Source organism: Pomacea canaliculata, linkage group LG4 (assembly GCF_003073045.1).
Source record: "Pomacea canaliculata isolate SZHN2017 linkage group LG4, ASM307304v1, whole genome shotgun sequence".
Lineage (NCBI taxonomy): Eukaryota > Metazoa > Mollusca > Gastropoda > Architaenioglossa > Ampullariidae > Pomacea > Pomacea canaliculata.
In genome coordinates, this window is record NC_037593.1 from 32,671,542 (window position 1) to 32,685,444 (window position 13,903).

Sequence of the window (13,903 nt, forward strand, 5' to 3'; positions counted from 1 at the left end):
CACACAAGATCATCTTCAAAGTGGTAGTCTTCTGTATTTGCAGAGTTGGATTTATTGTAAACAGACCAATAGCCTGAAACAGTTTAAGTCAACAACTCCTATCTTACCAGGATTTCCATTTCAATTTGCTTTAAAAATAAACATTTACCAGGCTAGTGCGAATTAGCCACTGAACTAGTGCCCAGCACCTTTTTTATGCACAGAGTCTCTAGTAACAAGTCACCCTCAAAGACACACAGTAAATGATGTGCATACAAATGGATTAGTGGCTAGCCACATTCATGAATGCAAAGTAAAAAGTCGTTAAACAAAAGAAAAAAAAAAATTAAGCATCATCAATGACTTGTATGCAACAGCACTAAATGCACTTGTACAAAAATTGCCACAGTTAAAACAGACATTTACAATTATTTTTAGTGTTTTGTCCAGAAGCTTGACACCTCCTTTTAATGAAAACTTTTTCTATGTCTGGCTGAAATGTCTGTGCGGTTCTGACTTTCATTACAGATGAGAGGTGTTCATCAGTCTTGTTCTCTGAGAAGTGCTTGTTTCATAAGGAAAATAACTTCACACAAAGGTAGAACCAAACATTGCTATAATCCTTCCAAGAAGGTATCAAAAAGACTTATACAACAGATTTTGCAAATCACTACAGTGTCCTTTGTGTGGGCTGCAGATGTGCATCTTCTCTCGACAGGAACTTTGAATATACCTTTCAGCAAACATTTGATCTACTGACGACTTTTGATTAGTTTTAAAGGAGAGTGTGAAGGCAGCTAATTATCCATGATGGTTCATAGGAAAAAAATGCTATGCAAGAAATTTACCATGCAGTAGAATTAACAAAAGCCTTTTTAAAACACTGTACGTGGAGTGCTTACTGCATAATTCTAACTGCTGTTTTAATGGGCAGTGCTCATAGATCAAATGATGGATACAGACATCCAGTGTGCTAACTCAGCCTCTAATTCTTGTGAATATGGACAATTGCTTCGAATCACCTAAAAAAGCTAATGAGAACATTTTCTTAGAAAACATTCTGAACTATTTTATGCTTAGAGACATTAAGCCCATTGTTATGTCAATGTATGTTTCAAAACTGATAAGCAATGGTAATATATTTTCTTCCATATGTACAGCATATTTCAAACAGATACTTAAGATTTAAGTTAATCAAGAGAGGTTGCCACTGTTAAGATGAACATTAATGATGTGTACAACCTGATATCCTGAATGAGATAACTGTAGCACAGCATGAATTAATGCACCACAAGCAAAATTTCTTTTTATAGTCATATGTATACATATATCGAACTAAAATTCTTTTCATGTTTCACATTTTATAGTTCTATCACTGTTCAAATAGTGTTTTTCTTTAAAGAGTAAACTTAGAGAATGAAAACACATCGGAATATACAGATACACCTTCCCTCTTCCTTTTCATCTAATGTGTATGTGTACGTGTCACATACACAAAAGTACAGATACATATTTTGAGCCCTATAATAAGTAGGACAGTGTTACATGTCTGGGTCTAAAATGGAGGCTATTATAGATCTCTGATACCTTTACAAAGATTTCCAGTTCATTACCAAACTGCTTGCAATATTTTATCATGATTCTGATTTGTCAACTTTCAGCTTCCTTTCAATAATGCCACAGAGCTGACACCAACATAACAGTTCTGATGTCCCTTTTCTGTTCCTTCTGGCGAAGATGTGCTAGCACTATCATGCAGATGCTTTGCTTTCAATGTAGCGTTCAATATAGTGGACGATCTCAAAGACCACCTGAAAAAAAAAAATATAAACATTTATGACACTAGTAAAAATGAAAATAATTTGAGTACCATTCACAGAGGTTCAAACTGGGGACAAGTGTGAGGGAGAAAAGTCTATGAATTCACATCTTCAAACATTGTTTTCTTATCAGATGCTGCCAAGAGCATTTTGGTACAATGAATCTTTCTGTTTGCACTTATAATCCTCCTCTATATAGGAAATAAGACAAGGGTTATAGCTACAGGCACTTGAAACTTTTTATGTCTTTGAATTCCTATTCCTTACAACTTCAGAGAGTTACATTGAAACATACGACCAAAAATGTATAACATTAAAATGCAGTCCACAACACAGACTGACACATTGCTTAGTGATGAAAATATAACATTTAAATTAAAAACTGGGTGGTGATGTAAATCAGCTACAACTGAGCCTGCACTTTTATAGCATAGACAACCACATTCAAACCATGATGAATTATAGAGAGCACAAATATCACTCACCTCCACCATGATAAGCAAAATGATCATGACTTCAAGTCGTGTGTGATGTGCATCATTTAGGTGGCTCCTTAACAAGTCCATCAGTTCACAGCAGTGGCTCAGCTTTTCATTCATTACCTGTCATGAGGAGTCACTGTTACAGTAAACACAGTAGTTTGCATATTTTTGTATAAGGAAATTTCTTTCACTCTATTGGTGTAGAAAATGAACCCTAATGACCACTTCCACAGACAAAAGATCTACAGCTGAAACACCATGAGTTAATAACCCTGATTAAAAGTGATGGGGTCTCTTTCATGATGCTTAACACTTATTTGGTGACTATTTGTTGTGTGGATAATTTTAATTAAAACATTGGTTTTATTAGCATCACCTGATTGAAAAAAAAAAAACATGCAGAGATCTATATGGTTAAGAAGCTGACACCACATTTCAGAGACTTGTCTTTATAATGTCAAACCAATAATGAGACAATGCCAAGAAACCTACATTAGTTATGATAATGCTCAGTGTTTTATGTTAAATGCTGTACAAACAAGCAGGTCTAAAGAAATATCAAGTGAGTTAACACTGACAACACAGTTCCATCTTGTACTTATTTAAAATTAGATTAGCTACATTTGAATAACTTGCCCTTGTTCGTCGATGGACATCCAGATGCTGATAGATAGAGAGGTATAGAGGTTCATAGACTGCCCTGTTCCAATAAAAGTCAGGTGTGTCCAGCAGGTCAGAACTCAGGTTGATCAGATGCCTGTATTTAAAGAAGTTTCTATGAAACTAAAACCGTGCACTAGGGGTGCAAGTATCAAACACATTTAGGGCACACGTTTATGTTATCACCATATCGAGATATTTTTCTTCTTTCAAATTCAAGCGCACAAAAAGTGAAAGAAAATCTCTCAGAAAAAGAACTTCTGTGTTTGTAGAATATAACCTATTGAGAAACATTAAAGCCAAATTAAGACTGTGAATGACCTTTATGCAACTCCTACATACCTTTTTATTCCTTTCTCCAAATATTAGACTTTCCTTGTACTTAGTTTACCCATTCCTCAAATATCATTTACATTCCAAATTGAAATGTATGCCCATTGACCATTATGAAAAAATGTTAATATATTATCTCCTCTCAAATGGTCATATGCATGTATGCATGCAAAAAGTACCTCAAAGCAAAAAGTTCTCCAGTCTTGCGCAAAACTTCACGACGTGACATGCTGATTTTCCTTCCGTCTCTCAGATCCTACATAATAAAGATTCCTTCATCAATCTACCTACAAATTGTTTATTCTTTGTGAGCTTACTTGAAATAAAGCTGTGGTCCGTAAAATAAAATTCAGTGTAGGTACAATGATGCTAAGATCATTTATATGGATATCTGTCACAGATCTAGCTGAAGGGGTAGGCCTAAACACACACTGTACAAGGACAAAAGAGTGTGAATGACATCGGATTGTCTTAATGCGTGTATCCATGGTGTAAAAAGGAAATGAGTGTTGTGAGAAGATTGACTGGCAGACAGTAAACAAAAATGTACTGAAGGAACTGGGAGGAATGTTTTGTGTGTACTTGAGACAACAATTGGTAGTCATTTCATAACTTTTCAGAGGAAGGATTCATGTATCACCAGAGATGACGATTCATAGCAAGTTTCATCATAGTGTTGAGAAAGTAAGCCCGAGAGGACTGAAAGCTGGACATTTGATTGTGAGTAAAGGATATTTTCTGAAGCTAAATGGATGCTAAGTGCCGAGACTTTTATATCATAATATTTTTTGTGAATTCAAGAGCCAATGCCAAGTCAATGTGCCAGTATTTGTAGAAGAACGCTTTGCTGTCAGCAGTAATGTTAATCTGAAAGCGACATGTCAACGCCTAGCCGTTGCATCTGTAATCATTGTAATACAGTGAGGAACATTTCAGCTAAGGATATTTTAAATCCCAGTTTCGGATTAGATTATCTGCATGGGAACCAACTGGATAAATACTTCTGTGTGGACATAGTGGAAGAAGAATGAAGCATATCGACTTCTGACTGCTGTTATTGAATGGAGGATTGTGTATACTGGAATATCTGTTTCAAGAAAGGCTGTAGATCATAGTTAGGACTTTCTTTTATATATATGTAATTTTGTTTTGTTTAGTAGACAGACTCATTCAGGCAAGTCATTATTCTTTTGTATGGAGGAATACACATTTGTCTGGCCCCATGAGTGTGTTTGAAAGAAAGTGAGCGAGAGACACACTTTGCAGTGTCGTGACAATATCTCAGCCTTGCCCTGCCTGTAGCAGGCATAAGGGTAGCACTCTGTTTCTGAACTTCAACACTTTTTATAAATGGTCTATAACAGGGATGCCCAACCTACGGCCCGCGGGCCATATCCGGCCCGTGAAACTTCTGCCCATAGTGCAGGAAATCGGCATGTTAGTAATAAAAAAAGACCTTGAAAAAATGAAAAAAAGGGAAGAAGAAGTATTTATCCCTACGTAGGGGGGTCTCTCAATCTTTTTTTCGATGGACGAACATTTCGATTCAGTGCTCCGACTTGGTGTCTCTACTATGCAGCCGGACATTCAGAAGTTGGTTTCGGGTAAACAACTTCAAATATCCCACTAATTACTACATAATTAATGGTAAGTACAACTTGTTTATAATAAAAATGGTATCTGCTCTATTTTTTTTTTTCTTTTTTTGTATTTTTGCGGTGAAGCGGCCCATGACACGCATGTCCGAAATGTGTATGGCCCGCAGGCCGAAAAAGGTTGGGCATCATTGGTCTATAATATTGGCTAGATTGCTACCGTTAACCTTTAACTTGTAACTTTGTTAGTGTAAGGATATAACCTGTTATAAGGAAATGTATTAAAATGAAAAGTAATAAAGATGATGAAGTGTAGGTGGCATTAAAATTTATAACTACCAAGCGTAAAATATTCCTCTCTAGAAATAGCCTACATAAATGGACAATTTTACACAGCTATTTCACACACTTTATATTCACATAAAGAAGGTGATGAACTAGCAGCTGATACAAACCTCAGTAACAACTTCAATTGAGTCAACAAATTTGTTCAGAGATGCCTCCCAGATTCCCAGTTTAACCGACTGTGCAATGGCATTAGAGAATGCGTACTTTTCCAATGTGGCATGTCCTTCATCTGACTCCTCGTTAAGCTGCAGTGTTTCATTGACAAGGGAAGTGGGTCCTCTAATAGAAAAAGAGCAGATTCATTATGTCATATAATACTGAACCTGAGTACAGTTAAGTTGAACTGAATGAAGTGGAGAAGAGTGTGAAGTAAATGCTTTTTTCAAATGGTCACAAATTAGGGTCAGTTTGTTTTTCTTACAAAAATGTACAAAGCATGCAAAGTCCAAGAAACAGCATGAAGCTGCATTTTAGACAATTGTAAGTAAACAGATAGTTTGAAACCCACAATTTTGAGTGGAAATAATTCATAACATCAGTATTTATCATTTAAGCCCTACCTGCCACTTTATTGCCCTTTTACCTTAAAAAAAAAATAGAGAAACCAGTATACCATTGAAAATAAAGATATTTACTTGATAGATGTCAATGCCATCTCTTCTCTTTCATGAATTACAAGGCTTTGGGAGTATGGCTCAGTGGCATATTTTTGGAGAAACTTCAGAACTTCTCTTCTCTGAAACAAAATATATTGCTTTATTTTACATACCTATTTTTTATAAAACACACAAAATCAATCTTTTGACTTAAGAAATAATACAGGCAATGGAATAAAATAGCAGCAGCAGCTGAGGCCTCTTTTTTTCCCCCTGATATTCATGTTTCAGTTCTGTGAAAGAACTTATCTTTTATCAGCCCTTTCCTGCATTCTGCAACATGCATATAACCAGACAAAAGACTTGCCTTATCTTCCTTTATACCTAACACTCAAATATAAAGATACAATAACACCAGAGGTATCTAAATGGAGTTACCTCTACTTCTGGCATGAACCAAAAAACTGCAGACCCATCTCTGAAAGAAAAGATCCAATGAAAGCCAATGTCATGTTTTGTCCAATTATGCATAAACTTTATGTTTTCACAAAATAGGAAGTGAACATTTATTAGTGAACAAAGATAAATTAAAACCAAATACCATTAACGATAATTGTAATGACATAAGTATTGACTACTACTTGTGTTAAGCAAAGTAAGTAATGACAAGTACAGGTATCAAAGTAAATAACTGATGCTCACATTTAATGTGATTTTACAGCTGACACTGCAAAGGTTAATTTCTGCCACCATTTCTTCCAGCTATGATTTTAATGACAACTTTTGACCTATCACTTTACTACAGTCAAGTTTACATAAAGCATTTCTGTCACCTGATAGTGAAAAACTTATACTCTTGCCATTCCCTTTTTATTTGAAAGGTTGACAGTTAACATTTGGCAACAGACAATACTCCCTTCCCCCTTCTTTGCTCTTTCCCCACTCTTTGCTGCTCAATTCACTGTCTCTTTCTTTCAATCTCTGCTGCTCTCTCAAATTACAATGTTAAAAATTTGCTCATCATCATCGCTGATTAGGCTTATGGTTCTGTGACTTGGGCACAATTAGCTATGTGTACACATTAGTAGCATTTTTTTCATTTGAAGCTGCTGGTAACATCTAACAACAATGAAAATAAGCATACTCCGGAAATACATACTATAAAAGCTCACAAACAAACCATGGTCAAAAAGAATATTCCAGTCAAATTTGGTGCTGATCAAATGGTGTGAATTTGATTAGTTTTAACCATCACCAAAAACACTAGCACACACCCAAACATCCACACACACTCTCAATCACGCACTTCCACTCTTTGCTGTATTTATAAGATTTGCATGGAAGACAAATGCGTATATGTATATGCTAATGTTGATTGTGCATGCATGCCATTAGCTATTTAGCCACATGTGAGGTACAAAGAATATTTTAAATTAGAATTAATAGTTTTGTGCCTCGTTTATGGTCTCTGTTCTCACAGCCAATGAAAAACATAGCTAGAACATCTTCACTTTACAATATTTAAGTAAGTAGGATTGAACAAATATATATATATAACTTTTTTGACCAAATAGGTGTTGGAAGGATGATTAAGGACAAAATCAACACCTGAAGAGAAAGACTTCCCGTTGCTTCTCACCCACATTATACTTTGCTTTGATATGCACTGCATCCTGGACATCTGCAATTTATAGAAATAAATGTCTCCATCATCCTATTCATCATAATAAAAGACCTCTGAAAATTTAACTGAAAGAGAAATTATAATGCAAAGAAAACAAAAAACAAAATCAGATAAATGAAGCCTCAAACACACAGGTAGTCTCCCCTTTTGCAGCAAATATCTTCTCTATGTACAGCACAGTAACTTGCACTAATTCTGGCGAAACCCTGTTTGTTCTGGTCTCAGTCTCTTGTCTAGCGTCTTCTTCAGTCTCTCTAGAATTACCCTTGTCAGGACTTTGCTGGGGATGGACAGCAGCATGATCCTCCACCAATTGTTGCACTGGAAGAAGTCTCCTGACTTTGGTAACTTGACCAGGTGGTCTAATCTCCAGTTTTTCTTGCTCTTGTTCCCAGATCTTATGTAGAAGGGGTTGTAACATTTTTGCTGTTGTTTCTGGATCTGTCTTTAATGTTTCTGGGGGTATGACATCTGGGCCTGCTGGTTTGCCACTTTTTATGCTTTTGATAGCTTTGATGATATCTGTCTTAGTGGAAGGGCTGGTGTTGATGTGAAGGTATTCAGTTGCTGGTGATATGTCAAGTAAAGATGGTGGACAAGGTTGATTCCGGATCTCTTCAAAGTGTTTCATCATTTGTCCTGCATCATTTATTATGGCCTTGCTGTCTTTGTCTTTCACTGACTTGTTTCGGTTAATGCTCCTGGCTGACAGAGTTGGTGTTATTTCGTATAGTCACTTCATGTTTCCATGTAGAGCTGCTGTCTCTGCTTCCTCTGTCAGTTCATGAGTGAAGCATCTCTTGTCCTACCTGACAGACTTCTTCACTTGGCAGTTGCCTTCCAAAAATTTAGCTCCGAGATCTTCATTCTCTTGCTGGTCTTGACACTGGTTGAGCTTCTGTTTCAGTCCCTTTCTTGATTCAATCTTTGCCCAGGTCTCTGAAGTCGTCCATTCCTTGTGTTTTCTTTCCCTCTTCCCTAGAACAGCTGAACAAGTTGTCTTCCTAATGTTCTTGAGTGTTGACCAGTGTTCTTCCACTGATTCTTCTGTCAGTACTGAAAGGGCCTCATACTTATTCTTGACTTCACAGTTATAAATTTCCCTTATTTCTTTGTTCTTCAGGTACTGAATATTAAACTTGAGGAGTGGTCTGCCAGCTGGATCAGTAAAGCATTCCAGCTCTTGAAGACTGCCACTAGGAGCTGGTGGTCTGAAGAAACATCCGCTAGACCTGCCAGGAGTGCAAGGCTCCTGCCATCATAGCTCTGTGGATCGACGAGGCACACAAGCCACCACACCACAACAAGGTAAGTTGCACCAATTGGTGGTAAGAGTGACTCATGCATTGACCTAATTATTTTTTAGCATTTTAAACTCATTAAATCAAATAATTCACTGATATCTTGGACAAGAAATACTGGCTGAAAAGGACATGGGGATCATGAGAGTATGGCATGCAGAAATTCCACAATCATAATCAAATGCTCACCAACAGGCAAGTCAGAGATGTCATAAAGGCCTTGCACTTGTAACCCTTTTCTCAGCTGATTCAAGTCAATTTCTTCTGCTACAGCATAAGCGACTACACTGTCTACTATATCCTAGGAAAAAATATTGATCATATCACAGTAGATGCCACACTACTGCTTAAGAAATGTAAGGTGCTGTGTCTTACAATGCCACATAAATAGTTCTTTTGATAGGTATAGATAGAGGTCATACTAGGACATGAATATAAAATTTACAGTCAAGGGAAGGGCAGAAAGTTTATATCATTGATTTGACTTTCTTCTGTGCACAGGCAAGAATGGTGATGTTTGAAAAGTTATATCTCCTAAATGGAAGAGGGTTATTCATTCAAAGTTAAAGAATTAGATAATTAATATATTCCTTCAATTGAAAACAGGAAACTATCAAAAACATTTGCTTACTACATATTTAGAAGATTTCAAGAGAAAAATAAAAGCAAAAGCTTTTACAACATCCCACCTTTTTTTCATCCAGTGATTTTATAGTTTTTTTCCTGGCTGGTCGCTTGGTTGCAAGAGCTGAAACTTGTTTCTGAATGCCTGCAACTGTGGTATTACATCTAGTTAGTATTCTTTGAGAGGCACACCTGCTCATATGTGTGGTCTTTGTAGCACTCCAGCTGCTAAACCTGTCCAGGAGCTGCTGCTTTGAGAAACAGGAAGAGCAAATATAAGACGTTTTAAATACATGCGGTCTTGCTGGCTGTATCTTTGTGATGGATGGCAACTGCAGACCGCTTTTCAAGTTCACAATCCTGAAAATTCTGAGCGTCTTTCCTAGCTGTGCCATTAGCTGGGTCTTATGCAGCGTAAGAAGTTAAAAGGAGACTGAAAGTTTGAACTGAACAGGTAATGCAATCTGAAATAAAATAAAACAACATGTTAGAAAAAAGTAAATGCAAACAAAATTTGCTACTCTTCGGACAGTGATAAATCAAATAATGAATAGCGGGTTTACACTGAAAACTTTCACACTAATGCTACCTAAATGTTGATATTGTATGTCATATATCATCACTACAACCAATTATTACCTAAATGCTGTTAGAATACTGCAGAATAACAAAAGAATAACTGATTTTTTGAAGTGTAAATTTTCTTTCCGTATTCTTCCGTAAACTGAAGTTTAAACTTGAACGCACCAAAAATTTTTATTTCATCACCTAGTCGGCACTTTCTTGTAAGAGTAGCAGTTCCTGCCATTATTATTTTGCGCATAATTTTATGATCTTTTCAATTATTCTCAATTCAGCATACAAAATTCCTAATAGAACAGTATTGATTGATATAATAATTGATACTTATGACTATACAAAGTACCGATAACAGGAACTATTCATTCATATAAACGTCTTGACTAAAACGGGTTTACTAACAAATGATTCTCCCCTGGCCGGAAGTGTGTCCGGACATTATTGCTGCGACCACCACGAGAAGCACATGTCAAGAATGGCCAGGTGTATGAGATATTCGCTGCCAGCAGTTTCAAAATATGTCTTCGGCTCCAACAGCTTGCGTCTGACGCAAAGTCCTCTTAAATTTATCACTCAGATTCAAAATTTGGGGATGCGACAGAGCAGCAGCGCTCTATTTGGGCCATTTCTACGCAAAAAATCAGCGACATTGACTGCGGTCAAATCTTCAACGTGCGATTATCCACGGGCACTACAAACAGAGGGTAATTTTGCCTTTCATTTAAACAATTTTTACTTTAAATAAAAACATGAAGGATGGGCTTCACGTGATATCAGTAGTCTAGACGATATAACTTCAGCTTGAGACGGTCGTATAACTTACTAGTGTGCAACCCAGCACGAGTAATTGTGGATTGTTGTTGCAGTTGATAAAGAGTTGACCAAGTTCTTGGAAAAAGAGATCACCTTTGAGGAATCTGAAAGAAAGAAACAAGTGCAAGTGAAGGGTGTGGATGGGTTTGAAGTCACAACGGCAGATGCTGACATAACTCTGACGCGTAAGAGTGGTAATGAAATGTAAGTAACTTCAAATTTGCAAGAGTGAGCAACATGGAAAATAAGGTAGAGCTACATGAGTTGCCTCACTGCCTTTCAATTTACAATCGCACCATGGCTAGTCCAAGACTAATTGCTTGTGGTTTTCCTTCACTGTCGGTAAATAGGAAGAAAGCAAAGGAGATTGATAAAAAAAAAAATAAAATTTAAATGTATTTGAAGCAGAAGAAAGCTACATGTTTCTAGAGAGGAAAATATCAAGGTGTCAATTAAAAAGCTGTAGCTTGAAGTATAAACCAGCAATGAGCCATAACTTAAGTCATATTATTTCAGTGCATCAACTAATTACAATGCTTGCACTTGCAGCATAAAGGTCAAGTTCACAGTAAATGGTTCAGTTGATGCTGAGGCATCTATGCAGGCTGACGACCAAGAGGCTGAACCAGAGGTACTTTTCATCCAGGTCTTTCATTGTCATAATTTCAGAAGAATTCACGAGTAATTTAAAAAAATGCTTTATTCATATGTGTATATGCAAATAAAGTTGTAAAAAAAATATTCAGTGTGTTTCCATTCACCATGTTTTCCTGTAAATTTTAGTCAGACGCTCTTAAAATACAAATTTATTAGCATGACCTTGTGGTTTTCAGATGGTGTCTCGACCCCCATTTACAGTAGAAATCACTAAAGGAGATGGACGCACACTGTCTCTGCACTGTACCTTCGTCTCACCTGCAGAGCTGGAGCAGGAGACATCTCAGGACACTGAAGCTATTGGTGAGTATTACTCATACCTCTATGGGTCAGCTATAAGGTCTTGGCCATTTGAAACCTATTCAGGAAGGCCATCAATGTAAGAAAAACACTTTCACTGTTTGCTGATCTAGTTTACTGAAATTCTCATGCTTGATGTCATGATTTTTTTGTTTGCTGTTCATAACCGAGGAAGAAGTTATTTTTGGGTTCTCTGAAAAGTGTTTTTCATAATGCAAAAACTGCAAGCCTGTTTGGTAGGGCCTTAGTGTTGAGACAGTGTCTGGCCAGGACCAGTTTTCAGTTGGGGGTAGCCAAAAATATACTTTTAAAAGTGGCTATTAAGTTTGATGATGTGAAACATTATTATTATTATTATTATTACAGTGGATAATTTTGAGATCCAGGAAGTAGCACTGCATACAGGAGAGTTGACAGAGACAGTGTACTCTGTGTCAGCAGACATCATGGATGGGGTAGGTGATCCAAAACTAACTATAACATTTAAGGTGGATGAGTTGTTTATTCTGTGATTCATTGTTTGAATAGATTAAGAGAAGCTGGTGTGTATATAACAGTCCACTACAACCAGTAGGAAATGGGTACATTACTAGATTATAGATAAAGTGGGTAAGGGGGGTCCACACACTTGAGTGGGTTTATACATTTTCGTCCCCTTTTTCCAGAGCAGTTATTCCAGCATGGTGACTTGAGCTTATATATGTGAACTGCAAGGAAATTTGCCCCAAAAGATGGTCCCAACATTCACCGAGCTGAATTTGGACAAACGTCTTATCCCTGAAAAATGATTTATCTTGTCCAGCTTGTTACAAAACTAAAGAGGGTAAACTCGATCTATTTAGAGGTCTGTGGCAAAAAAGACCCAACTGTTTCCTTTTTCATGCATGACCTGAAAACCAGAAGGGACTGAGATAGTTCTCTGATTAGACAATTTACTTTGGTGATCATACTAATAACAGAAACCGTACAATCGTAGATCACATCTCCTGCAGCCTGTCGTTTGTGACTTTGTATAAGAAAAAGATACAGATCAGCATTGTTAATTATGTTATCAAGACAATTTTAAACAGCATAGAGAAGTGTATTTTTTAAGTCTGTTATTTGAAACTGGCTTTTAAAAATGAAGATCTGTTCCCTCTTTCAGAATCTCTACGATCTCCTTATGGACATGCTGGACGAGCGAGGTATTAACGATGAATTTGCCAACCAGCTTGTTGACTTCAGCTCAAGTTACGAGCACTCTAAATATGTAGAATTTCTTAAAAATCTGAAATCTTTTGCTGAAAAATAGAGTGTCCTTTGGCATAACATTGGCTCCTCATATACTTCAGAATGTTGTGGTGGCTACATAGAAATGATTTTTTCTGCTCTTCAAAATGTTAAAATTGTGTAGCATTATGTGGGAGCTGTTAAAGAACAATCGTATTCCATTCAGACGCACCATCAGACAGGTCTGTTCTTGTCAGGAGTTGCAAATTATGCAGTTTATATTTTGGCTTATTGTATAGCCTATTCCCTTAAATTGGTGGTTGCTGACGTGGTTGGATTTTGTGAACGCATTTTGAATGTAGTTTTTAACAGATTTTCCAACCAGGGTTGAACAAAGGGATAGGATCATTGAAACGTGTTTATGTTTGACTTCATACACATTTTATTCACAGTTTTTGCATCTTTGATGACCATACAGAATGTTTTGCATACCGTTGTTTGTCTTGTAAATGTAACAAGGAATAAAGCCAGACTGCCATTTTCTTATCAAGACTTTGATTCAGTGATGCATATTGTATATCTGTAAGAAATCATTTTTACGGAATGCTATAATGTAGTGGCTGTACTTGTGGTATGGTGGATCTATAGCATGGTAGCATAGGAACCTAGCCATCCTCTGCCTTTTAACATTCAATTACATACCCATTGCTTGAGAGAGCTACCGACCTGTACTAGCTTTGAATCGGAACATTTTTTTTCAACATCTTATTTGGCTGCAGGTCTTCCCTTCGAGATCCAACATGCTTTAATGTTAATTTTCCATACCAAGTAGGTAGTCTTAGTCTTATTTTGTGGGTAAACCACTTCACAGTCCCAGTTAGAGCTGTAAAATTTCCACCAATGTTATGCAGCTGAAACTTGTG

The 13,903-nt window shown here is 36.8% G+C and overlaps 2 protein-coding genes across 5 annotated transcripts; one reads left to right on the forward strand and one right to left on the reverse strand.

Annotated features, from left to right (window-relative positions):
* Positions 1–14: 14 nt before the first annotated feature.
* LOC112560986 (required for meiotic nuclear division protein 1 homolog) lies at positions 15–10,500 on the reverse strand. 4 transcript variants are annotated; one of them, XM_025233085.1, is made up of 11 exons: positions 10,404–10,500; positions 9,488–9,886; positions 8,988–9,099; positions 7,422–7,494; positions 6,252–6,291; positions 5,853–5,953; positions 5,325–5,496; positions 3,454–3,530; positions 2,918–3,038; positions 2,285–2,401; positions 15–1,790 (listed from the first exon to the last, which is right to left on the reverse strand). In XM_025233085.1, the coding sequence occupies exons 2-11, from the start codon at positions 9,815–9,817 to the stop codon at positions 1,731–1,733; spliced, it is 1,203 nt and encodes a 400-aa protein (XP_025088870.1). In that variant the 5' UTR covers positions 9,818–9,886; positions 10,404–10,500; the 3' UTR covers positions 15–1,730. The 4 variants fall into 4 exon arrangements, with proteins under 4 accessions (XP_025088870.1, XP_025088871.1, XP_025088869.1 ...); XM_025233086.1 differs by lacking the exon at positions 10,404–10,500 and adding an exon at positions 10,191–10,301; XM_025233084.1 differs by lacking the exon at positions 10,404–10,500 and adding an exon at positions 10,170–10,289.
* Positions 10,422–13,530, forward strand: LOC112560987 (complement component 1 Q subcomponent-binding protein, mitochondrial-like). Its single transcript, XM_025233087.1, has 6 exons — positions 10,422–10,705; positions 10,868–11,018; positions 11,364–11,445; positions 11,648–11,774; positions 12,138–12,226; positions 12,916–13,530. Exons 1-6 carry the CDS (start codon positions 10,468–10,470, stop codon positions 13,060–13,062), a joined length of 834 nt encoding a protein of 277 aa, XP_025088872.1. The 5' UTR covers positions 10,422–10,467; the 3' UTR covers positions 13,063–13,530.
* The last annotated feature ends 373 nt before the right edge of the window (positions 13,531–13,903 follow it).